The 27,089-nt window shown below is 41.2% G+C and overlaps 1 protein-coding gene across 3 annotated transcripts in view; it reads left to right on the top strand.

The window, feature by feature from the left end:
• LNX1 (ligand of numb-protein X 1) overlaps nucleotides 1-27,089 on the top strand; it is a 71,228-nt gene that overhangs the window by 24,469 nt on the left and 19,670 nt on the right. For all 3 annotated transcript variants that reach the window (XM_027885506.1, XM_027885507.1, XM_027885508.1), the window contains 4 exons: nucleotides 11,286-11,527; nucleotides 13,112-13,267; nucleotides 22,057-22,259; nucleotides 24,896-25,267. In XM_027885506.1, coding sequence (XP_027741307.1) covers nucleotides 11,286-11,527; nucleotides 13,112-13,267; nucleotides 22,057-22,259; nucleotides 24,896-25,267 — 973 coding nt within the window. The remainder of the gene's footprint in view (nucleotides 1-11,285; nucleotides 11,528-13,111; nucleotides 13,268-22,056; nucleotides 22,260-24,895; nucleotides 25,268-27,089) is intronic.

The raw sequence follows: 27,089 nt of genomic DNA, 5'->3' as shown, positions 1-27,089 counted from the left end.
GTACCCACTTCTGAAGGCATCTTTTGTAATTAAGGAGCTTCAGGGTTGAATTCCTGCTTGCACCCTAATTTTTGTGTTTTATTCCTTAATCCACTAGTTATATTCTGATGATTTAAGAAAACAAGACACAAATTTACAGAGGTTCATGAAGCGTCTAAGAGAATTTCTTTCAGCTTCAGATGGGCTTGTGTGCCTAGATGATATCACCAGGTTTTTCCCAAGATACTGGCTGGACAATGAGAGGACTGTGGCTTTTCTTCTTAAGGACCTCTCCCAAATTAAACTGAAAAGCCACAGCAGACTTTGAAGCAGGGCTCAGTTTCTCCCTCCCCAGGTGACAGTTTTTCATTTGGAGGCAGCATTGGACTCCCTCTTGCTTAATACACTTCTGAATAAGTTTCAGCAGGAGGAGCAGAGATCAGCCTTGCCCCAGCCTGACCTGAGCTTTAGTTGTTAGAACATCCAGAAAAATGAGGTGTGAGGGTGGAAGCTCTGTCAGCCTCCCCTGTGGCCAAGAGCTGCATACAACAGGAGGAAAAGGGCACCCCTGCCTTTTCGGATGCTTTCCATGATATTGAACTCAGCACTGCCAGTAAGTACCTGTGAGGGGAGAAGGGTGACCAGACTGGGCTTTTTTTAGATTTGGTTAAAGAAACTCTGTTTTAAAGTATTTCTGATAGTTCTGTTAAAAATGGTAATCCAAAAGAAGTATTTTTCACAATTTTTACAGCATAAGTGAGCATTTCCTACTATGTGAGCTTTCAGAAGACTATAAACAACATTCCAGCCATACTTGTGCTGTGGCTGGATTTGGGCTTTCTGAAGCCCTTAAATGCTTTTACAATATCTGTTTATTTTAATGGTCGGGTGAAATATCTCACTGAAATATCTCATATTCAGCTGGGTGGAACCCATAAGCAGTGAAGATTTTTGCCTGCCCAATGGGCCTGGGGGGATTTGTTCTGAAAACTGGCTCATGATGTCCCTCTGATCCATCCTCTTCCAATCATATGTGCAAAAGAGAAGACTGCAGAGCTAAGAAAAATAGAAGCCAGAACAGTGTTTCTCCAGCAAAATGTGTTGTTGGCTATGTTATCTTCACACACACAGAAAAAGAGATTTTAGTCAATAGTGTGACTTACATACTCCTTATGCCAGTGTCAATACTCATTCAAGCTGAAACCCTGACACTGAGCTCTGAGACATACCAGGAAATGTTGTATTCTTCCTTCCCCACCCCTACAAGAAGTCCATTTTGTTTTAGGGTCTTAAGACATAGTGATTCATGAGTCACATGCAGTTTACTTTATAGGACTGATTTGGGGTCCTTGTTGAATATTAGACATTGGACTTGATAAGACTATGGGAAACATATGTGACATTTTAAAAAGCTACTTAGTTGTACCAGCAGAGATGTTTGCTCAACGCTCAGATGGGCATCTGATACGGACCTCTGTGGTTTTTCAGCTGCTGTGGTGTGCTGAGATCTTCTTTTTGTGATCTTCTCTATGAGGAAACAAATACGCGTTTGATATGTACTAAGATGTGTTAGCAATATAATTTAGATACCCGTGCTGACCTAAAAGGGATCTTATGTGACTTTTGTGTCACAATGGTCAGAGAGAACTGCCACAAGAGCTAGAGCTGTGGGTGGCTGTCCTTAGCATGTTCTGTGAACAAGACAGTCTGAAGACAGCATTAGTTATTTACTGGCTGCAGCTCCCTTGTTTCCTGTAATTTCAAATTCCAGTGGAGGACAGAGTAGTAAACCCAAGCGCTGAGTTGTAAACATCTTGAAATTGAACACAGCGGTCCCTTTTTATTATTTTGTATCTGGAGATTTATGTGCATGTGTAACTGCTTCGTGCCCACAGAAGCCTCAAACCTGATTTCAGGAGTGCTGGTCTGTTGAGCCTGTGACACAGCAGATATTGTAATTAGTTTTATTTTAAAATTAAATGCTTGCTAAGTACATGTAAATACAAAGTTTGCGTCTGGCAGGTTCTTCTGTCTGTAGCTGCAAGAATTGGGTTACACTGATCCTGTCAGTCTTGTTAAAAAACCAAAATCACTTATCCCATTGCAAGCATATTTTGCTCACTGCATCATGAAGCTTTTATAGTATAGGTGGGGATAGTAGGAGGGGAAGACAATGCTGAGATACTGAGTTCCAGGAGACTAGTTATACCTGTTGAATATAATCCACTATCAAAACACTGAACAATAATCGTGAAAAGCACATGAATCAACAGACTAAATGTTTATTCTTAACATTAATTATATGTGTACCTGCATAATTTGAAAAATGTGGCATATTGGATTATGTGGTACTATGAAGAACAGCATTGCAATGCCTTAAGGATTTCTTTGTCCTTGCACTTATTACTTTTGTCATAGATACCTTGATTTTAGCAGCATTAATATTTTTGAGCTTTTGTTTATATATGCTGGGATTATCCTTAGGTTCGTCTTTTTTCAGTTAGTGTTCTAAATGAGGAATATTGTACGTGATCTCTGCATCCTCATTATGTACAGTCTGAATTCATACTGTAAAAAGGTTGTATTATTATTATTTTATTAGTAGAAGGCGAAATCAGTGGTCAAGATTGCCAACAGAGTGCTAGTGCTGTTCTTTGAGTGGTCTTGGATGGACTTGAAAAGCAGATATGAAGCTGAAAGCTGCTGATGGCAGGTCTTACGTTGCTTGCCAAATACCCAATGACACATATTGCCCATGATTACTCCCTCATGCACAACTTCAGTAGGTAAAAGAATGTACAAATGTTGAGAAGTACCCAAATTTTTCATGAAGAAACCTCTCAAGGGTCTTTCTAATTTTTTTTCTCACCTAATTTTGGAGCAATGTTCAAGTTTTACTCTTCTTCAAGAGTGGTGAAGGTTGAAGGCTTTAAGTATGTTTTACAGATAATGACGTCATTCTGGAAGGTGATGAAAGAACCTGGTAAAGTTTTCATCAAGCTCCATGTTTGCTGAAGTCAATGCTTTAATACAACACTTGAACAGGATTAGTGGGTTTAAATTATGTATTATACGTTGAATGCTATAAGTACTAGAAGCCATCATTGAGGTTTACAGGCTCTTACCAGCTCAAAAATGCTAGTCCCATGTGTCTTATTTTTCTTTCTTATTTTACTCTGAATCTCCTAAACAGCTACTAATAGATTCCTTGCTGTGTCACTAACAGAGCACCTACCAAGAATTTGAGATTGTGTCCTGCCTCTCTGTTTTCCTTGTTTGTGTCAGCTGGTGTGAGTAGATTGCATAAGATATGTAGATCATTCTTAGGGAGTTTCAGTCTTTAATTAAGTTCAGTATAAATAAATACTGCTCTTGTTTTGCCTCACACAAGATCACTCTGGTCCTGTACTTCTGGCCAGTAACTTCCTTGTGATGACAAATGTTTGTTTACAGTAATCTAGGAGCAAATAATAGGCTGACTGCAGTCTTTCACCCTGGTTAGCTCCTCACTTTTGTTGCTCGATGTCTACTTGTGCTCTAGGAAAATTACGTTTAAAGGCAGCATTGGAAAAGAGAGAAGCTCTAGGAGCAACTCAAGGCTATGCCTTATGTGAGCAGGGGGAACAGGCTGCTGGTATGCCTTTGTGCATTCTGAGAACATTTGTGACTTGGACACAGGTGGGGAAGGGGCAACAGAAGGCAAAGCCACAAAGTCAGCTGTGAATATTGGCTTCTCTAAAGAAGTGGTTATGTTAAGCAAAAACAGAAGGTGTGCTAACCCATAAAAAAGAGTTGTCATTTCCAGCCTGGCTACTGACTTACCCATCTCAGCTCTCTCTAGCAATTTACAATTCCATTCTCCTCTATGTTAGACAGCTAAAATTTGTTGGAATATTTTCAAGACTAGAACTTGAAATGATAATTGAACCTTGAAGAGAAATCAGTACAGTTATAGTTTCAAAATCATCCGTGACAGAATAATGGCCTAGAATAAGTGTCAGGAGAGAAAGATAACATGATCTGAACCAACAATTTGTACATAGTCCCAACAACAACTAGGATCATTGCACAATAACCCCAGACATGATTTTTGCCCACAATTGCGGGCAACTAGTATTGTTTACTTATTTCTTACAATTCCCTATTCACATGATAGATGTTAATGGGTCTTTAAAAAGATTTCATAATAGATTCTGATGATGCTGCTTGAAATACAAAGTTTTGAGTTTTAAAGAGAAGGGGAAAAAAAACCTTAAACATGACCACATGTTACATGACACTTTGGTAGCATGTACATGAAGTAAAACTCTACAATTTATTTAAGATTGAGAATGTGTTCCAAGTTCTTTCAGCTCTCCTGAAATCTAGTACGAAATGTGGAGATTCCTCCCTTCTCTTGGTATGAGCAGTCAAAGTTGAAATAGGGATTTGGTTTTCATTGAATGTTTGTACAGTTTGTGCCTGGCACCAACTCCTGTCCATCAGTAGTTTTGGGAACTGTGGGGTCTGAACTCTGAACTGCAATTCCATTCTTCATCAATGCAAAATACTTTCAAGGGCTTGTACCAAAATCACTAGCCATGCTTACTCCTTTTCAGCAAACAAATCACTGAAATGGGAAAATATCATTGTAGCTGAGGCCTAAATAGTAATTATAAAAAATGCTCCATATTTATTTTCCTCATATGCTTAGAAAACCTTACTTTCTTTAATCTGTGGGAACTGTGACTCCTTTTTTTAGTGGTGGACCCAAATTTATACAGAGTAGCTGATGTGGAAATGTAAGTATACAAATACTCTTGCGCACGTTCCTTATATAATGCACAAATATATTTTGTTTGACAGCATCTTAGTGCAAAAGCATTGTGAAAATGACAGCCCTTCCCTGGGGCCAGATCTTTACAGATAGGACAAAGCACAACTTTAGGCTTTACTTGTAAGGTAGTTCCAGAGTTTATTGAATTGTGATGTCTTCATTAATACAAAAAAGTGTGGAAGAAAACCTTGGGAAACCATAACAGGAATAGGCAGAAATTAAACTGAAAAAGATAGGTATTTGAGAGGTTTTTCCTGTATTGTGGGAAAGTATTTAAGCTTAATAACTTCAGCTTAAAGAAATAAATGTTATGAGGACCTTTATAAATATTTGTAGAGTAATAAAGCAGAAATATAGAACCACTAAATCTACTCCATGTTTATACTATAGCAAAGGCCTCTGGCTGACAACAGAGAGCAAATAACATGAGAAAATCTCTCTGACAACTAGGCAGAGAAGCCATTTGCCTCATCTTAGCTTCTATCATAGCTCTTTCTGTGCTGACACCGAAAAGAGCAATGTTTATGGAAGCGTAGGAAGGAATTGCTGATCCGCAAGCCTCTGGAGGCATCAGGGATCATGCCACTGGCCCATGCTACCCTCCCTCAGCTAGCCCTGATGCCCCAGGTGTCAGGAAGCTGTCTCTAAAAGGCTTTTGTTTACAGGGTTATTGAACTGAAAGAGCAGTAGTAACTGGGACAATTTCCCACTTAAGTTAAATGAAAAATGAGCAATTTTCCCCCCAAATGAGATGGCAAGCCTCTGACAACTGAGAGATCATCAGGGAGAGGATACCCAAGTGCATCAGTGCCGGGGTACAGAGTGCACAGAACAGCAGTGGTAAGCACTTGGAAATGTTGCTGGCATTATGGAATTCAAGTGCAGGTGCAGAGGACAGCCTGTTTCTAGCTGCATGCTTAGATATGTTTTTTGCAGCCCGTCTTTCAGCAAATGTCCGTTGGAAACTGTAATCCAGGACTTTAAGCTTTGTTTATCAGATGGTTCATTCCCTTCTTTATCAATAGTGATGAAGGTTTAATGCAGGAAGGACCTTTCTAGCCATAGCTGGTGATTACAGTAGCTTGAGGAATGCTCTTGATATTCTTTTAAAAAAGCAGAAGAGGCAAGTGCATTTTAAAAAAATCAGGTACTTCTCTGTGATGCTTTTTTTCATATGCAGCATTCACGCAGTGGTTATCCCTTGCAAGAACTCAGAATTATCAAGGAAAAATCATTGATGTTAAGCACTCAGTTGCAGGATGGATTTCCCTATGTAGCAAACAAACAAAACAAAACCAAACCAAAACAAACAAACAAACAAAAAAAAAATTTGCACATAGGACCAGGATTCACAGAAGCCAGTTTTCTGAGTAAGGATGATATAACATCATTGAGTGCAAACAGCAGCAGGGTAGCGGTCACCTTCACTGCTGAAGACGTTGATGTCTCTGGCCTCTTAAGCACCTGTATGGTTGGTCCTGATGGGGACTGTGCCTTTGTTGCATTCTATCTGACATCTGTAACATGGGATTTGTTTGGAGTTTAGATGCCTTGCTCCTTTTTCCTATTTGGCTACATTTACTGGTGCACAGTTGGCAAAAGTAAGATCAGAAGAAGGGTGTCATCCTTGTCTCAAAACTGATCAAGTCACTTCACTTCCTCGTGATGGAGTTTCAGAAAACTTTAGAGTTTAGGTATTTGACCTGAAATCCATGTGGTAGGTATTTGAGTTGTGTCAGTCACTGCTGATGCACACATGGTGAGAATGGTTCCCATGGGGCAGGAATTGTCAACACCTTCTTGTGAGCCAGCCTCTCCAGTTCAAGCTCCCCTCTCCTTTCTTCCCAGGCACAGCAGGAACCTCTCACCAGGGTCTCACAGGTGAGGTTAATCAGCACCAGGTTATCCAGGACTCTCCTTGCTGATTGGCTTTGGTTGCTCCTTCAGCCTTTCCACTGAATCAGTTCAGGGGTACCAGAGCAGTTGGGAGCATCAGTGTGACAGGGGGTATGATACACACTGCTGGTACTTTGGGTCTCAGATTGTGTCCAACCTAAATTACACAGGGATGAGGCTGCTTGCTGTGAGACCATAGCTGAAACGTACTTGTCTGCCCTGATTATGGTTTAGTTTTGGATCAGCAATGACAGCCAATTATGCAGGATTTTCTTCTGCTGGGCAATCGTAAGTGCTTTGTATACATTATTTTTAATTTCATTCAGACAATATGTCCACTACTTCTGTACTAAAGCAAAATAGCTCCAGAATCTGTGTGCTCGAAGCAAGGTTGGGAAAGCACTACTGGAACTGGGCAAGGAGGAACTGCTCCGTTTATTTGTGTCAGACCTGACTCGCAGGCACTGTGACTCTTTAGATTCACTTTTTTCACTTAGTCAAGTCCAAGACAGGAAGAAAGGGGGATAGCCTGTGAAGTGACACAGAAAGAAAAAATGCATTATAAGTCATAGAATCAATGGTTTGGGTTGAAGGGACCTTAAAGATCATCTAGTTCCAATCCCCTTCCGTGGGCAAATACATACATGTTTTTTACCTGTGGTTTTGTTTCATTCAGATCACCAGAAGAGGAGCAAAAAAATCCATGCAGTTGTCCTTGCTTATGTTTTGGCTTTACATTTTGCCTGTATGTCAGCCTGGGTAATAGAAATCCTTGAGGTCAGCCTCACTTTCAATCCCTCCTTTGCTGTGCTAGTCAGGGATGCTGCAAGGAAAAATCTGTTTTCAAACCACTGTTTTGATTTGAATTTCAAATGATGTGAATATGTTTATTTTGGCCTTGAGTTTGACTGAAGGTTGTTTTTACGAATGATAGGACCAAGTTAAGGCAACCATGGTATTTTGGATCTTCTTGCTCCAGCACTTTGGATGTGCTGCTCCTGAAGCCTGGAGTGCAGAGCCTCCCTTGCATGTGGAGCAGGGTGTAGGGCAAAGATTGCCCTGTGGCTGCCAATGTTGATACCAGCCAGAATTGCAGCCCTGGGTGAAGTTTCAGCAGCCACCACTGCTCTCCACTGCCCAAGGGTTAGCTCATATGGCCAGAATTTCAGGCAGCACATTTCTGCTTCATAAAAGAGGCTGTGCAAACAGAAGAGGCTATTTTCTCAATTTCCTGTATGCACCTACTGACACTATGTTAACGGCATGAACTGTACAACACACATTATTAATGTCTGTTTATCTCTCTTGAGTTTGGCCTTCAAATTGTTTCGGTATCGTACGGCTGTATGGATGTACTTGCTGTCCAATGCGACTGAGAAGGAACATAAATCTGTAGTTCACCTTGGCCTGCAGACAGTGTTGGGTTCACTTTCTGACTGGCCTATGTTAATCAGGTATCCTGCTCTTCCAGCTGTAAATCAGGCATTGTGATTAATAATCATAGTGAGAGAGCTAATTAGTACTGGCATGTAGCTGTTTTATGGATCCCTCTTTTCTGGGAGCCAAATCCAACCATATGGAAAAATGTAGCTGAGACACTATAAATATGATTCCACTTAGACAGTAATTTCTTCTGTTTTCTGTTATCACAGCAGTGTCAGCATAAGCAAAACAATGAAAGGGAAGAGATGCCGTTGCAGATTTTATTACAAGTTTGAGGTCTTGGGACTTTTTTTTCTTCTTCAAGGACACTGTGTTAATCTGAAGAAAGCGGGCTTGATTTGTGTTCATTTATGCCTGCCACAATTATTTAAGAAATAGCTTCAGTGCTCACGCTTGAAGAGCTTTGGTTCTCTTTTAACTATTTCTGGCAGAGTCAGAAAGATATGCTTTGTGCTTTGTGTCATGACAACTTGTCTTCTCCAATAAGCCACATCTTAACTGTGTCAGTCCTCTCTACATTCAAAGTAACTGTCTTCTGTTCATTGCTGTTAGACTGATGCTGTTGACTGTGTCTGCAGCGCAGCCAGCAGCAGCGAGTGAGGGCTTCCATAGAAAGGGAAGGCTTTAGGAGTGAAGTGCAGATGGGCACCAGGCGGTGGTTGAATCCAGGTAGCTGGGAATCTTTGGGCAAAGCCACTTCTGATCTTCATGTTGATTACACAGAACTCACAAAATATAAAAAACTTTACTGGCATGGTGAAAACAGAGGCAAATGAAATAAAATGTGGAGGAGTAGGACTATCCCTTATACTCTAAATCTTTGTGGGATTGATGTAAAGCAGAGACTGTCTTCTGAGAACAGTAAACAGTTCTCCCCAAAGCCAATTCTTTGTGTTCACTTTGTTGTGTTTTTAGACTATTTTTTAACTATTTTGTCGAGAATTAATAGGCTGGATCAGCAAATGTGTCTAAATTGCAAGTGGGAGATGTCAAGGATGGGTTTCCAAAATGATGTGTTGGAGAAGCTTAGATAAGCAGCAAGGGGGAAAGATCTTTGTGCTTCTGCTCCTTGTGAAATCTAAAGGACAGCAACCTGCCATGGTGTAGGATTCTGGGGGAGTGAGGAAGTCACACCTCATTTTATGGAAACAATAGAAAAATACCTGCTGCAGGGGAGGTAGGAGAGCTCTTCCTTTCTGTTTTACGTAACTATTTTTGCAGTCTTGCCTTGCAATAGGTGCCTCAAATAGCTTTTTTTTCAGTCTTTTGAAATAGTTTACCAATCTTCTCTTCCATAAGAGTATTTCCTACTGAGATTCCTCATTTTGCTTGTGAAATGTTTCAGAAGTAACTTCTGTTAGAGCCATTCCCATCCAAGCTTTAAAGAATACACAAAGCCCTTGCAGAATTGCATCAATATGACAGTTTGCTTTAGGGCTTTTTCCCCTCTTTAAGATGAGAATTGTCAGAAGTGGTATGAGGTAAATGATGGTAAATCATAATTTAGTGCCAAAAAAGGTTTTAATTCAATTGTCTTATCAAAAGCCAATACCATAAGAGAAATTAAAGTGCTGCTCTAAAGCTAATACAGAGAGTTCTGTGACTTCTTTCTTTCTGTCCCAGAAACTGCTTCCATAAATCATTTCTCTTCCAAGGCTTCTGTTCAGTGTACTACTTCTTTTCATGACACTTAACCCACTAGCATTGTGTACTGCATGTATTATGCATTGCCTTTTGTGCATGCCATATATTACGAAGAGCTTTCTATCCCTAAGGGTTTCTGCAGCTATTTCTGTGAGTTTGTCCTACAGGGCACTTTCATGAAAGTCATCAGTTAGCCTTTGCTATGAAGAAAGAGATAATAGTAACTGAAAGTAGGCCAACCTCATTAGATTATGATTAAAAGGCAGATGATTATTTTTTTAATGCAGTGAATGTGGTTCTAGTGGGTGGGCACTGGGCAGAAGAGGTGCTGGAGAAAAGTCACAGATGTTGTGTCCTTGGCCACTCTATATTTTCAGTTATTTTATAGCTTTAATTGAATACTGACTCATAAAGAGTACAGCGACCTTCTGTTTCATTCTGGTGACTTTCTTTAATGAGTCTTAGAAAAGAAATGCCACACATGGTCTTGCCTTCACGGTCTAGTATGAATATAGAGCAGATAGTTGGCACCACAGGTAAGTTTGTTTCAAAGCAGGCTTGTAATTTGCCTCTTATAATGCTTTATCTTCAGCTCTTTTGGGAATATGCATGTCCACTACAAATAGAGGATTTCGTCACTGTGGAGATATAGTTAGGATTTAGGATTTGGATTTTCTTTCAGAAGTATTTTAGGACCTGCCCCAAGCTGCTCAAGGCTGACCTAAGGACCTTGCTCTGAGGATCTACTCTCAGTATTTTGGTGGGAGCCCTACACTCCCTCCTTGGCAGTGGTAGGGATGCAGAGGAAGTGGGACCCACCTACCACTTCTTGCACCTCTTCCTCTGTCAAGGCAATGACCTCTTTATTTTAGTGTCTTAACTGAGCTGGAATAGCAGAGCTGGCAACCTCAGATGAGGCTGCTGAATTTGAAAACAGGTCCCCAGGTGTGGTTCAAGTAGTAAATGGTCTGTACGGGCACCTTGTGGGGACTGGATTCCTGCAGCTCCCAGGTGTTCAGCTCCCACCTGCAGCCCTCCCTTCACTGATTGCACTGATCTCTGCAGACCACAGTACTGTGCTTCACGTGTGACTGCCTTGATGACTGGGAGGGCTTTTCAGGATGCAGGACTGGGTAAGGTGCCTTTTATTTCACCGGCCTCTAATTTAATTAGCCCCCTGCTACTCCTGTCCTCCTGCATCTGCAGTAACTGTTTATACATGTGAGACTACACACCAGGCTGTGGCTCTCTATTTTTCCTTGACCAGCAGTAGTCTTTCCATGTAAGGTGTTAGCTCCTCTGAAGGACAGATTTCCTTGTTTTTGATTCTGTGTAACACAATGTGATTGTCATTTTTCCCTCTTGTTAATCATCCACATTTCACTGGTCATCATGATCATCACAGTTTGTGCTCCAAGTGATTCCTTGGCACCAGATAATTTCTGTAAGTATGCAGCATTTAAATGCAACTTGCTATTGTGTGTCTCTTTCCCTCCCTTCTCCTTAGATGTAAAGGAGCATCTCACTATGGCCTTACCAAGGAACGGAAGAGGCGTTCCCAAGACTGCTCTCCAGACCACGGCTCCAGCTTAGCCGTGGCTGCCCTGGGCCCTGAGCTCTCAGCAGCTGCAGCCATCGCCTTAATGACAGATGAGCCAGGGCTGGTGAACCCGGCCTTCAGCCCCACCTCAGAGGACAGCCAGCTGGGCAGCAGCCCCGGAGACCTGCACCGCAGCAACCGAAACAGAAGTAAGAACTAGAAAGGTGGCTTCAGAGCTTGGTGGCCTCTTTCAACATTCATTTTTCTTTGAAATATAGGTTGTTGGAGGATTGAAAAAAAAAAAAGGGGGGCGGGGGATATTGAAACCTTTCATTTTACATGGCTTATCCAGTTGTGTACTCAGTGACCAAAGAGATTTGAGTTGAAAAAAAAAATGGCATGGCCAGGGGCAGCATCAAGCTGAAGATAGACTAGCTGCACACATGCAAACTGCAAGTCTTAAGAAAAATTATTGAGGCAAGTCAGCTAAGTTGGAAGACTAAATGTTATGTATGATGTGCTGGGGAGATGGTGTAGCTGTGTAATGGTTTCACCAAAGCATAGTGGCCTAGGTAACCCCCATGGACATGGGGACCTACCCAAACGCCTGTTTGGAACTGTGTTTGGCAGTTGCCAAGTATTTGCAGGAAAAATACTCTTTAAGAGTTGCCTTAGGATCTTGGGAGACATCTGCCAGCTTCTCAGGAAGGTGTGGGCCAGAGGAGCCAGTCCTGCTGAAATAACCACAGTCAGGGAAAAGTTGCATCAGGAAATCTTGCCTTGATCTTTCACCCTGTGACATTGCACCTGTCTCTAATGAGTGTCATATTTGAAAAACATGTCTTGGCCAAAGGCAGACTCAGAATTGTTAACTGTGAGTTCAAACTGTGTGTTTGAGGATTCTAAAGCCAAAATTGATAGCCTACCTTGTTTCACCAGTTGTGTGTTGAGAGGATGGATGGAGGGCTGAAGAAAGACTAGAAAATGAGCTGCGCTTTCTTCTTGTGTGTGTGGAGCTGGAGAGGCAAGGAAAGGGAGGGTGCAAGAAGAGAACTCCAGAATCTCAATAAATCCTGTCAGTTTTATTGAGTTTAGAGGCCACAGTCTGATTTAAGGGAATGTTGTATTATTAGATTACAATGTTTGGCTAGTGTGCAGAGCTGGAAGAGACAGAACAGCAACAGCCATGAAGATGTCTTTAGCAGGATGGAAAAGAGCGACATGTTTTGAAAGTATTATGACTTTTCTTTTGTATTGCCTTACCCAGGTCAGAATATGTGACTTATTTGATCCCTCCCAGCTGATAATCCCTGAATTTTTGACACGAAATTGTTGGCAATCGTTGGTGGCTTTGGAAGCCTTGCAAGCTTTTGAGGCAGTAGTAGTAGTGGGGTTTTTTTCAAGAAGAGTTTTTAACAACTTCCAGCTTTTTTTTTGTCACACTTGCATAGCTTGGGAAGGGCTGTGCTTCTTCCTTTTACTTGCATTTTTTCACAGGATTGCTGCTGAGATTGTGTCTTGGCAGAGGATTATTCTTTCCAAGGCTACCACATTCACAGGAGATTTCTCTGTGTGGCTGGCAAAACAGACAGGGAAGGAGGCAATTCCAGGGTAGGGTAATTTTACCCAGATTTGGGTGGGTGTAGCCTTGGAATCTCAGCAGGACTCAGGTGAAGTGCAGGCAGCCCTGCTGTTGATGTTGTAGCCCATCCTATGCCAGGGGCTGCAGAAATGCTATGGTTCTGTCCCAGAATAGCTGAACTGTATTGATTTGTTTTTTCCCACTGTTGCAGCTCGACACTTTGAACGCTCCACTATAAGAAGCAGATCTTTTAAAAAAATAAACAAGGCGTTCAGTGTTCTTCGAAGGACAAAAAGTGGAAGTGCTGTTTCCAACCAGGCTGACCGTGAAAGGGAAACTGTTGGAAACTCTACTGCTGGAGAGGAAGGTAATGCTTTGTTCTCCTTGTGTTATCAGTTAAAATGGGGTAGGGGATCCTATCCACATGGGAACCGGATGTCCATGACTGACATGCCTTTCATGTGGTGGACTGTATGTGATTAAAAAAAAACAAAAACAAAAAACCAAAAAAACCCCAAAAACTCAATCTCTCATTTTTTTTTTATTTAAAAAGATGTAAGTGACTAGCAGGCAGGACTATTGCTGTGATGTGTGGGACCTCACGTAGGGTTGTTCTGGTAACAACCTGCATGGTATATAGCCAGCCCAGCGTCTAGCACACGGGATGTGGGATCTTGGTGTCTGGGATCTATTACTGGAGCTGTCATTGACTTGCTCTGTAATTTTGTTCAAGAGTCTTCATCAGCATGTGCCTGTCCCCCTAAAGCAAATGGATCATAGTGATCATACTTTATAGGAAGTTAATAAGTTTTGGCTAATATTTATAAAGCACTAGGAATTCCCAGTGGGAGGATGGTATGAAAGTGCAAAGTACTGTAATTATTCCAGCATCTCTGTGGGATCTGTGGTGACAGACTTGTATGATGAAGTAAGAATGCTCTGCTCTTAAACAGGGGGAGAGGCAAGTTTGCTTGATGCGTGTCAGGGATGAGGGGTCTGGCAGGCAGCAACACCTAATATTTGACATTCTCAAAGCAATAAGCAAATGTTACTAATTGCTCTGGACCATAATTACAAAACCAACATTGGCATTCAAGCATCAATAGGACGTGATGATCGGGTGGGAGTCATTGCCTTAATCAAGGTCTTCAGTGAGCTTATTAGTCCTTTACTTGATGCCTCAGCAACTCATGTCTCTTTTCAGACCAAATGTCCAGGATACAGGCTTTAAAAAGACAAAATATCCAACTTCCCTTTGCTCTGTATTAAAGTTCTCATTGAAACTCACATGAAATAAGGACAAAAGGCATCATTGTTCCTGAAGTGGTGAACGGGAGAACCATGTTTAGTATTCTACTTTATTTGCTTATTCCTTCAGGAGAGTTTCCCTATGTTACTATGTTCTTGGTACTTACTCTCCTACTTCACATACTTGATGATGTAGCCAAAATAATACCTAGTTATTCAAAACTGTGAACCTTGTCCATAAAAGGAATGTGAATATCCTCCTTGACCTGGAAACACTACTAATAACTTTACTCTCCCAAATATTTTATTATTTTTCCCCAGGTAAAATTTTGCAAAAAAGTTGTTTATATCTATATATGAGTAGACAGATATATTTCTCATTCCCAAGCAACTCTTCAATCCACTGTAAGCAAAAGTTTATCTTTCTTCAGAAGGAGTGGAATTCTGCGTGTCCCAAGTCCATACTTTTGAAAAGACACCTCTTCAGGAAGGGACACAGCCATTTTAATGACCGCTTTCTGCCTAGGTGTATAGTTGGCATTAGTAACTGTTCCGCTGAAAGCTTGGTTTCAGGTCCAGAGTGTGTGGATGATCTGGATGTCAACAGCAACTATGCAGTAGCCCAGTGTAGTCCAGACTTTAACAGGAGGAGGTGTGTAGATGTCACTGGCCTTTATGTTTCCAACAGAATGAAAAGTAACATTCTCTCTATTTTAAGGAACATATAATGGGGCCCTGAAGTGACAGTCACTCCAGGGTCCCACTGACAGTGTCAAGGTTGTCATTCTCTCCTTGGCTCTGCTTGTGGTTTCATTCCTCTGCACCAAGCATGACTGTAGACTTGCAGATGTATTTGGCTGCACTGGAAAAACCTGGTAGGCATGTAATTACTTAATAAGCAGTTATTCTTAACTATGAGATCACAGAAGCTGGTTACATAAATTACTTTATTAACTACGTGCATTTTGATTATACAGTTCTGGAATTTAATCTTAAAAAAATGCAAGCAAGTAACTTGCAGCAATACAACTTCAACAAAAATCTCTATTCAGTCCTTTGCAACAGGTGCTTTGTGCAATGTCATTTCAAAGGCTCTCTCTGTTTCTTCTTGTTAGAGGAGGAAATGAATGTGCTTCTTTCTGTAGCAGTTATCCTGACAGCTGGAGGCTGTTTTTTTCTCCAGCTCTGTATATGTTCTTCTTTTATTTATTTTTTTCAAATCCTCAGCTGCCCTGAGCAGTCTGTAGTTGGACTTCTGATTAGAGCCGTTGGTCAGTCTTTAGGGATAGCTACAGTATGCTCTGCCCTGTGCTTGCTGAAGCTCTTGTCCTAACCCACTGAAGAAAAGGCAGCCCCACGTGTCTGTCTCCCCATTGCCACTCCACTCTCTCGGGAATAGAAATGCTCCTGTGGTGGTAAATGGAGATGTTTCCTGACCTCAGAGGTCCCCACACCCAGTGTGAAAGCTGCTGCTGCCTTTCCCGAGGTTTCACAGGTTCACGTCTGGGACCACCTGAGAGCAGCTCAGCCATGCCTCAGTACTGGAGGGGATCGGACAGCACTCCACCAACTTTCCTCACCAGGCTTAGTCAGTGTATGTGCAGAATAAAACTGAGACTATGCCAGCCTCACAGTGGGCACAGAGAGATATATACCCCTCTTGCTGATAAGTTCTTATTAATAAAGGAGCTGTCAGATCATCTGGCAAAACTCAAAGTTCATCTGACCCGAGTCTTCAGAATTTCCTCATCTTAGTTCAGATGCCTCTGTTTAATCTGTGTTTTGCCTGTATTTCAGTCAAAGGAGCTCTGAGAATGAAAACCATAATGAGTATCTATGTATTGGCCTCCAGCATTCCACTGCACTGTGTAGGTGCTTTTAATTTGAAGCTGCTGTGTCTTTTGGGCCAATGCTCAGTTGCAATATGATTGTGAGGGTTCAAGACAAACTAATAATTTCTGACGTGGGAGAAAAAATATTCAGATTCTGCTTAACTTGAAGCTGAATGCAGTACTGGTTTTGGAAAACCACTTTGATACCTATGGACATTGAAAAATATGATGTATAATGTCAAATGTGTTTCCGTTATAATTACAGCAGAGAAATAGTTACAGTCCAATGCTATCTTATACCTGGAGCTGGTAGCAGTTCTGCACTGTGAAGATTACTTCACTATTTATGTTTCTACCCTGTGGTTTGATTTGTTTAATCAATGTTATATGTGCCTGTTTTGGATTTAAATGATTCAGGCTTTCTTTGTTCCTCTGTTTAAACGTTTTTGTGACATTTTCAGCAGAGAATTGTTAAGTATTCAAACCAAATGAAATGTTAGGTGTGAATGAGAAGTGCAAACACTGATGAAAAAATATTTGGGGGAAGAAGGTGTTAAGATTTTCTCATTTTTAATAATTTGGTTTTTGTCAATAACCCATGCAAACAAATATTTTTCTGTAGTGCAGCACTGAAGCTTGTGGTATCTACCTAAGAGTAATTTTATTAATAGCACTTGCAGCTACAAATAGCTTTCCAGGACTGAAGTAGAAATTCAGAAAATTTAAAAGAGATGGTTTTATTCTGAGACATGAGGGAAGGTGACAGGGACATGCTTATGGCACTGATGCATTTAAGATTTAATATCCTCTGCCTAGATCTAGTAGTGTAAATGACCTTGGCAATCTACTTAAATGATGAAATATCTCCAAGCAAAGACTGCTCCAGCTTTGCTATTCTTATTTGTATCATTGTACTCTTAGTTTGGCATTACACTTTAAATTCACTTCCAAGGAAGACTATAAACAGATATACTCTTTACTCAAACTGATCTACAAATACAAGTTGTAAACCAGCTAATGTTTTAGGAGGAAAGAATTTGCAGGTGCAATTGAAAAAACCTCTTTACAATTTTACAGTAAAAGAGAGCTGTGTTTCTGGCTTTCAAAAACATTGATTAGTTCCATTTTGCAGTCAAGCCATTGTAAATGAAATTGAATTTATGATTGCTTGAGTATGACAAATGTTTTTCAAAGTCAAGCTCGTTCTTAGTGCCATGGTGGGTGCAGTTCTACCATCTCTTATTGCTTTGCAGCAGTCCAGACCAAGGCAGCCCTGGCAGGCACTGGCAAGACCACAGAACAGACTTCCCCCTTGTACTGTTCTGTGTGAACCCTGTTGTATTTTTGAGATAGATATATACACACACACATATATTAGATAGATAGATAGATAGATAGATAGATAGATAGATAGATAGATAGATAGATAGATAGATAGAAAGAAATGCTTCAATATTTGGAAAAGTGCATGAAGAAAAAGAAGGTAAGTGAAACACAGATGGTAGCAAGCATTTCATGGCATTAAGGCTCTCTCTCTGCAGAAAAGAAAGTGGTTTATTGCGCCCCAGGACAAGACAGTGCAGGCCAACTTCTGTCTCAGGAAGGCTGCACCCCACAGAAATGCCACACTATTCCTGTTTTTCCCAGATTTGATTCAGTTGTGGTTCTGATTTCCCAAAACAGCTGTACAGAACTGGTTCAAAGTACTCTGCTCTGGAACGATGAGCCAGGCAATTTCCAAAAGAAAGGGATTGTCTCTGTAGCATTTCTTCTACTGAAGACCGATAAATTTTCCTGCTGTAAATGAGAGAGCCACAAGTCTTTTGAGACACATTCAGCTCTACAACAGTTTAATTTTAGTTATTTTGGGACTCCTTTGTTGAGAGGAATGTCCAGAAGCAAGAAAGGATGTTAGAACTGGCATCACCGTCTACCTGCCCCATCTATCAGAGCAGCACCCCTGGAGAATTAATGGAAGGCATTAAATCAAAATGATGGCAACCTGCTGGGAGAACGAAACACTGCATGAAAATCCATTGGGAAGGAAGTGTTGCAGAATAAAGTCCCATACCAGTGCAAGGGCATGTGACATTCAGAGACACAAGAATTTTCCTACAATAGGTTACACAAGCTTCATTTCAATTCTGGTGTCCAGATGCTGGGAAGCATGAGTGTGTGTCCCTGCAAATAGCATTATTTGGAGGGGAGGTGGGGCTGGAATCTCACATCAGTCAAGCCTTCTGATCTAAATAAGGACTTGGAAACACAGACCCAAGTTTTGTTTACGGTGACCTTTGATTAATCTGGACTCAAGGGTCACAGCAAACCTTACACAGTGCTTTGTCCTACTGAATACCAGGAATGAAGACAGAAGTTACACTCATGGCTGCACTATCGGAAGGAGCATGGTACGCACAGAAATCAGCTGAAACCTGGGCATTGAAGGAACACTATCATTAAATATTATGAACTGTGGGGATAAAATATTAAGCATAGTTAAAATTTCGTAATACTATCTCATGGCCACTAAACTAATGAATGTTTGGTGTCCTACACTGTGCCAGACAAGCAGAGTTTTCTTGGCAAAGCTGGTCTCTCCTATGTTATTTGTCACTGTAACGGGATCTGTGAAAATAAAAAGAAAATTGCACACTAGTATAAGGGAAATATATTTTGAGGAAAAAGCCCACACAGTCTTTCTGAATGCAGATGACATTTTATTATATTGACAGATTCAGAGTGCTCCATACAACCCTCGGTGGCAAAAACACAACACTCTGTGGGAAAACCTGCAAGAATCACCAAAAATGAGACAGAAAGTCTCCTTTCTAGATTCAGCAGCTCTTCGATATTTAAGGACTGGAAATATAAAATGGTAAAGAAAGGTATGCAATGCTCCTGGGTTTTCCAACTCTGGAAAACCTGGCCTAAGATTATGGAGAATTCCAATAAGACTGTAAGGGCTGAAAAATGGAGTCTGTGAAAAATGATACTCCAGCCTTGCAACAGGCAGAGTGGTGCAAGTCCTCAACTCAGTTGGAGTTGAAGACCCTTAAATCTGCCTGCTGAGGCCCCACTCACTGTATGCAACCAGGTGCTGAAGAAGGGTCCACCTTTTCTGGATATGGTGTATACACTCAAAAATTCAGTTCAAGGACATAGCTTTCTAGACATGGCATCGGCTTATAATAGGCATGATAGGTTTTGTTCAAACTGCACACAATGTATGCAGGCTGTTTGGTGAAAAAATTATTATGAATTCTCTTATTTAAAAAATGTGTATTTGTGTATTTTATACGTTTGGTTTGCTAAATGTTACTGTTAGTTTATCAAAATAGGCATTGCCCTTTCATTTACAGCAGTCTAGGTTGTTGGCAATACAATGTCCATGTATATGTCTGGGATGAGAAGAAGAGGCAAGTCTTCAATGAAGAGAGCAGAAATTAATGGATCATGGAGTTATTTTGGTTGCTTAGCCCATCTGAGGAGAAAATGGTTCAATTTATTTATTATATTTGATAGAGAGCACAAATCAAACAAAGACAAGAAGTAAGGCAGTAAAGCCTCTGCTAACTATAAAAGAGAAGCATTAGAAACTTGCAAACTGTCAAGAAAAATATCTTGAGAAGATTTGCTCTGTTGTAGACTGCTCACTTCAGAAGGAAATTAGGCATTAAAAATTCCTCTAAAAGAATCTGCATAAACTCATATTGAAAGTCAGCCAAATGCCACTGCAAGACTTTACAAACCAGTTAAGGCATTGTTCAAGATGCAAAGAAATTTATGTAAGTTTCTACCTTATGTAAAGATATATGTAAGTCTTGTACAAGTATAGAGACTTGTTCACTGCCACGTTGCCCTGATTTTGCTCTGGGATTACAGGCTGAAATAACATAAGAGTGTCAATAGCACAGTTCAATGCACAGTTCTCCATGGACAAGAAATGTAACTGGATAATTCCTTTAGAAAAGTTTTCAGAATGAGCTATGGGAAAATGAGTGTCTGAGTCAAAAAGCACAGTTTGTTAGAATGTGAAGTGAGTCATGTAATGGGAAATGGAAGTAGTTCTACTACAGAAATGTTTTGGCCATCTTCAAAGGATATATATATTAATTTATGCTACTTGTGTGCAGAGAAGATCTAGGTACCCAGATTTTCTTTTGCATTTTCCACGTAACTACCTTTGTAGCCCCACTGAGAATGTAAAACTTTCATGCTTATTCTGAAGCAGGGATCACGCCGCTGGTGATTTTTGAAGAGTACTTGTATCATCTGACTTAAAGCAGCCCACTGAGAGGACAGAGTTAATTGCCTCTTTTTTCCTAAGCAGAAGTGGAGAACATTTGGCTCTTCCAGGGGTTATTTAACAGTTACAGGGGTATCTCTTCCTTCGTGTGCCTGTGCACTGTAAAGGAAGTCAGAGCAAGTGGATCACCAAATTGTGCATTTGACGTAGAGGCCTGGATTTAGATCACGTAAATTTACCCGGCAGGCTAGAGAGAACTGAACAAATTATAAGCTGAGCAATAGCATTTAGAAAACAGAGGAGTATGGGGAAAATGAAGCACCTTTCATTCCTGAGATATCAGTTGCATACCAAACTTAAGTAAACATGTATTAGCACGGAAACTGCTATTACAAGAGTATAAACTAAATGAATACTTGAGTATTAGGTGGGTAAAGGCTGTGTAGTTATCTAAATAGACTATTATTGCCTGTCAACCCTTGTAAAACCACGAAGTTGAAGTCTATGCTACCGGTAGGTGCTTTTTACAGATGTGGAGGAGGACAGCTTCCCACCCCGAAGAGCTTATGATCAAAGTGGTAAGGGATGCAACATGGTGTTTCTCAACTTTTTTTCCTGTTCTTTCTTCCCCCTTGCTCTCTCCCAAAAGGTTTTGGTGCCTTGCTGGTTTGTTGCCTGCTAATTCTGTACTAGAAAATATTTATGCTATCTCAGATACTGGTCTGTTGATTTTCATTTTGCAGTTAACCACTATTCAATAACAATCACTGTACTTGCATTTCTAAAATAGGTTATGAAAAAATACCAGCAGTTCATTTTTTGATTTACAGGTTTGTCATATAAGTGCTGGATTGGACCCACATGCAAAAAATTCAAAAGCTTTCTCTCCCCTTGGGGGGATTCAAAATGATTGAAGGCTGATACATCTGTGCTAGAAAACTCATTGGTGCGTTTAGTTCAACTTTGCTCACTGCTGAGCACGGATTAAAATTTTGAATTGACCTAGAAGTAAGAAAAGTATTATTGACGTGCTGTGAAATCAAACAGGCCAGTTGAAAAGTGGCATTTGGAAGAGGATACTCTTATCCAGTGCATTATAAATACAAAAAAGACCTCTGTTCACCATGAGTCCCTCCTCCCCACAGCCAGATTGCCAGGGCCAGCAGAGATCTTTCCCTCCAGGCACTTTGAGCATACCGTGCTTTTAATATAGACACATCACAGTGAGAGCCAGTCATTCCTACTTCCTAGAGTTCAAGCAGTGATGAAAGGAGAGGAATCTGGTGGGGAAACTGCTGGGTGCTTTGGGTTGTCCAAGATACCTTGTCTTCTGTTAGATGAAGATAAATAAAATGCTTCCTTGGATGTCACAAGGCAAGCACCCAGTCCTCCACTAGGGCACCAAAGCTAGAGAACAGCCTGAGATGCTACCGGGGATGGATGGGATGGATGTTTGTTGAGGTACCCTTGCCCATCTGCTCTAGGTCCAGTAAGGAACTGTGACATGGTTCTGAGGTTTCTCTGGGGTCTAAAAATGTATTTTGTTCCCCTAACATGTGTAACAGTTTTTAAGTACGTTTCATCTGTCTGGATTACATCAAAGGTTTAGGGCTGTGTTTTGTGGGGAAAAAAAGAAATTCTGAATATCTTAATTTTAGAAAGATCCCTTCAAGTCCACTCAGCAAGCATACCTATTCTTTCCTACTCACTTACTATAAATCATATCCAGGCATAAAACCTAGTTTGGCAGGTACTTGAGCTTGTGCCATGCATATTTCAACAAAGCAAAGCTGTGATGTCAAATAAATACCTTGTGATGTGCATTTCCAGGTTTTCCCAGGTTGTATCACCTGATTCCAGATGGGGAAATTACCTGCATTAAAATCAGCCGAACCGATCCTCATGAAAGTCTGGCCATTAGGATTGTGGGAGGCAGTGAGACCCCCTTGGTTCACATTATTATACAGCACATTTATCGAGATGGGGTAATTGCCAGAGATGGAAGATTGCTGCCTGGAGACATGATACTAAAGGTACAGTACTGTGAAGGTACAAGATAAAAATATCCTAACAAAGAACATGATTAAGTCAATTATAATGATATTTGCAATGTTGCATTCAAAAAGACATTCAGTTCCTCTACATGCTGTAATGATTTCCTAAATTCCAACAGTTTTTGAAGTTCATGGATTTGTTTCTGTTTCCTATTCATTGACAAGCCACTCTGATTTCTCCTCAAACGTGGTAGATCCAAAATGCAATGTAGGACAATAGACTGTCAACATTTCTGACCCAGTGGTGCAAAAGTTGTTTCTGGGCTTTTTTTCCAGTTTGTTTGCACTGAACTGTGGGCCTAAATCTCAGTTGGTGAGGTTTCCACTGCCTCACATCCCACTTATACCAGGATAGGTGACAGGGGGCTGATCACAGTTGTGTTATTTCAGCATCTAGATCCTCTGTATGATGTGTTCAATACCACAGAAGCGTTAGACACCACTCACTTTATTTTGTGAGTGTTGCTCCACCAGCGGCCCCAGCTGAAATCTGTAAGAACAAACTTGAGAAGCCTCCAGGCATTAGCTGTTGACTGCTATTTCTGCTCCTACTTCTATAGAAATGTACAAGAGATGAACAAGAATTGGGCCAGATGGTTAAAGATCGTATATCTTTATATCTTTATATCCCATCAGCTTTTGAATGGGAACTGCACTCTCAGTTGCCCCCACAACTTGGAGTTCAGCAAGGATGGTAAATTATATTAATGCATCAGTCCTTAGAAGCAAAGAGTGACTACAGAAAATTCTAGTTCCTTCCTTGCTTTGATACTTCAGTGGTGTGTATTTGGAGTGCACAGGCATATTCACATTGCAAGCCAAAGGTACAGCTGCAGCTCACCCAGGATTTCCAAATTAGAAGTAAACATTTGGGAGCAGGCTGCTTTGTTCACTGTGGGTGGGTCATGCTGCCGTGGCCAGACTGGTGCTGATGCCCAGGCTAACCAGCATGACATTAGCTGGGATAAGGCTGCAGGTGCTGGAAGTTTCATAGACTGCAAAGATCTGACATCATATCTCTGGGTTTTCTTCCAGGTGAGACTCTGGATGTCCACCCTGCTGCCTGCTCTAGCATGCCTAGCTGGTAGGGTTAGTGAGTAGTTCCCCAAGTCCTACTGACTTTTTCTACTACAAATTCCATGTGAGTAATTACTAAGGATAATCCTCTGAAATTCAGAGCACCACCTATAAGCCACCATGCTTCCCCAGCTTTTGCTGACCTCAGTGGTATCTGAGGACACTTGAGGCATGCCAAGGCTGTGTCATGCCTTCTACTTCATGTCAGAGAGACTCTGGCCAAAGAGATTTCTCAGGATCACAAAGTGGGCATCTTTCACTGTAGTAGTGTATAAAAATGCCTCTGGATTGTGATTCCAGGTAGTAGCTGGATAAGCATCACTCAGTTGTGCCTTTCATGGAGGCTTTTTGTCCCGGTGCCAGCATGCAGTGGCAGAGTTAATGGCACCACTGAAACAAAAGTGTTCCTGCAGGGCACATCCAAACTGCACTATGAAGCTGTGACTGTAGCACGGATGGGCCAGCTCAGCCCTCCACAGTTGTGGCTCATTGCCCAGGGATTTACCAAGGATTCTTAGGAATTTCAGCCCCATTCTGCTGCAGCTCATGCTGTTCATGGTACCAAGCTGGCAAGTTAGTTAGTTGAGGTGTGTTTCTCTGGATGCAGACCCCCGCAAGACTGTAGCAGGGACAGCCCTATCACACCCACACAGGCAACCTGCAAAGGCAAACACCAGCCAAATGCTTTTGTCTGTCCTGGGGACCATTTCTGTTGCATTTTGGAGACATTTCTTAATATTTAAATGGTTCAACCTGTGCAGTGTAAAACTATGTGGAAATGACTTGTCTGATTGGGGTTTTCCAGCCAGCAGTGAGTTGCAATCTTACAACTGGTTTTTATTTAGCAATATAAAGTACAATGCCTAGTCATTCTTACATATACGGACATGACAGGGTTGGCTGGGAGCTCTTTCTTTTTCCTATCCAAATTAAAAAAGTGGCAGTTGTGCAGTTTTACTGTCGTCTGAGTTAAATCTTACCTGGAAAAAGCTGAGAAACTTAAAAAGTCTGATTTCTGGTGTGGTAAATCATCAGAATTGCTAGTAAATATCCAGGGCATTTAAACTTCTACTTGAGGCTCTTTTCTGCATTTTAATTAGAGATTCATTGCTGAGGAACTTTTTTTTTTACTGTACCTAGAACAGCTGGGAGATAATGAAGAAGAGAAGCAGCAGGAAAGTGGTGTGAGTGAAAGGAAAGGTTGGCAAGGCAAGCTGAAATCAGAAGCTAGTAGAATAAAACTAAGATCTATGAAAGGATATTGAAGCTTGGGAAAGAACAATAAGAAAGATGGAAAATAACGTGTGTCTGGAGACTATCAGGGAGAAAGGGGAAGAAAAAGGGCAGAAACTGTACAGCACATCCTTTCCTTGGGGGGAAGGCTGTTCTGCACTGCAGACTTGGCCTCCTGCTTGACACAGTTTGAAATAGCACATGTCACTTTGTATGAAGACATCTGTGTAAATAGAGCTGCTGTCTCCAGTGCCAGCTCAGAATAGACTGGCTTCCTGCTGCTGATTTACACTTCTCTCTTCCAGGTAAATGGCATGGACATCAAAAATGTGCCTCACAACTATGCCCTGTCAATCCTGAAACAACCCTGCCACGTGCTCCGACTGACGGTGCTCCGAGAGCAGAGGTACCGATGCCGAAACAGCGGACTTTCCCTTGATGCTCCCTGCAATAGGGATGACAGCTTTCATGTTGTGCTAAACAAAAGCAGTCCAGATGAGCAGCTGGGAATAAAGCTGGTTCGCAAGGCCGATGAGCCGGGGGTATTTATTTTCAACTTGCTGGAAGGTGGCATGGCTGCCCGTGACGGACAGCTTCAGGAGAACGACCGGGTGTTGGCCATCAATGGACACGACCATCGGTACGGCAGTCCAGAGAGCGCAGCCCAGCTGATACAGGTTTGTCATCACCACTTTGACCACGGGTTTTGAACTGTGCAAAAACCAAGCAGTGTGTTTTCACCATCCGTTGCAAAGCAGGGCCAGACATTGAGTTTGTGGGTTTGGAGGAGGGGAGGAGACATTCAAGCTTGGATGGGAATTTACTCCTCTAAAAGCTCCTTGGTTTCACTGTGGCTTCAAGGGTGAATGTAGGCATGGACTCTCATGTCTTGGGTAGTGGTGCCTGCTACCATCAGGCTTTGGAACATACAGATCACTGTAAACATCTATATCCTCTGAGCATCATCAAAGTGTGATGCCATCTGCCAAAAGGCATGCCAACCTGCACCCTGGAAGCACTGGGTCCAGCAGGATCTTAGCTCCTCCAGCTCAGAAGGAGTCACAGTGCTCTCTGGTGCAGCCCTGGAGTGAACCAGAGTAGCCTAAGGCAGTGGATGGCATGTTTCAGGATGAATGTCAAACTCCCAAACTCAGTAATTTCCCATGGATGTGTTTTATGACTGAAGGTAGTCCATTCCTTATAGGTATTTCTTACCTAAATCCAGCATATGGAAAATCAGATTTGTTTTGGAAAAATGGATTTGTAGCTGTAGTTTTTATAAATCTCTATTTAGATGCTTGTGGAGAACTAGATAGATGGCTCTGCAATGAGGCAATGTTAAGACTAAGCAGTCTTAACACATAACTGTCACAAAAAAAAAAAAAATCCCTGTGCCTTTCTTAGTTACAAAACCACTCAGCTTTTGCCTTATTTCCCCTCCAGAACCATTTTCATTTGTTTTCTTTGTTTACGGACTATGTTTTTTTTAGAAAACTTCAACACAAAAAGCAAAGCCAAGGATCTTTTGTTGCTTTTATCTCATATTTATAGCACTTATTATACTTGTGCATTTTTAAGTTTCATTTGGAGGCATGTAGAGTGTTCACATATTGAAGAATTTCATAGGCTTCAATAAAAAGATGTCAAATCAGGCTGGCTGCTTCTGCTTTTCTGACAGGTATAATCAGTGTAATATAAGTCGGACTGAAAGAAGCATTCAAATGCGTTCATTTTGTGAAAAGTTAGCTTAGATTCACGGTTGGTTGTAGCCAGCTTTTATTAAGAAGTTTATGGCTTAGGTAAAGAAAATGTCATCCCCTTGCATAATGCCAGTTGTTGAAATTCTGGTCCAGCATCTTTCTGGATTACCTTATGTAGCTCACTAACTGGGAGCAGAAGGCAGAAGGGGAAAGTTTTAAATTCTCTGAGGGCAACAAGTCTGGAATGACAAACTTTCTAAAAAAAATTGTATTCTTGGAACAGTTCTTTATGGCTACAAAAAAAGGCAAAACAAGGCTTCATAAGCAAAAAACACATGCAGCCTACAGATGAAATGGAAAAAATTACTAACAAAATAACCACTCACATACAAGTGTTTAAAAATGCAACTAAAGCCCTTATTGGGCTCCAAAGAGTGGATGTTATTTATAATAATTCTTGAAATGCACACCAGTTCCTGGGAATTTAAACAACATGCCCATCAAAGGGGAGATTCAGATTTCCAAACAGCCAAGATTACATTGCATTGGTCTGAGCTCTATGAATCACATTTGTCTAATGCAAAATTCCCAGAACCTGTGTCTTTTTTGTCATGTTTTTTCATCAATTATCATTTGCCTTTCCTGTTTCCATGTCATGTCAGAGAAAAAACGTTATTCTGAAGCCACAAATGTTTTGCATTTGCTTCTTACGCGAAAGGATATTTCACTGTGTCCTCTGATTTCTCAGCAGCAACCTGGCTGTTGAGACCTGAGTGTGTCACTTGCAGTACACTGAGGT

Source organism: Empidonax traillii, unplaced genomic scaffold (genome assembly GCF_003031625.1).
Source record: "Empidonax traillii isolate 1590-97213 ecotype Southwest subspecies unplaced genomic scaffold, ASM303162v1 scaffold167:size2001844, whole genome shotgun sequence".
NCBI classification, from domain to species: domain Eukaryota; kingdom Metazoa; phylum Chordata; class Aves; order Passeriformes; family Tyrannidae; genus Empidonax; species Empidonax traillii.
Note: the sequence above shows the minus strand (reverse complement) of the source record. Positions and strands in the feature narration are given on the sequence as shown.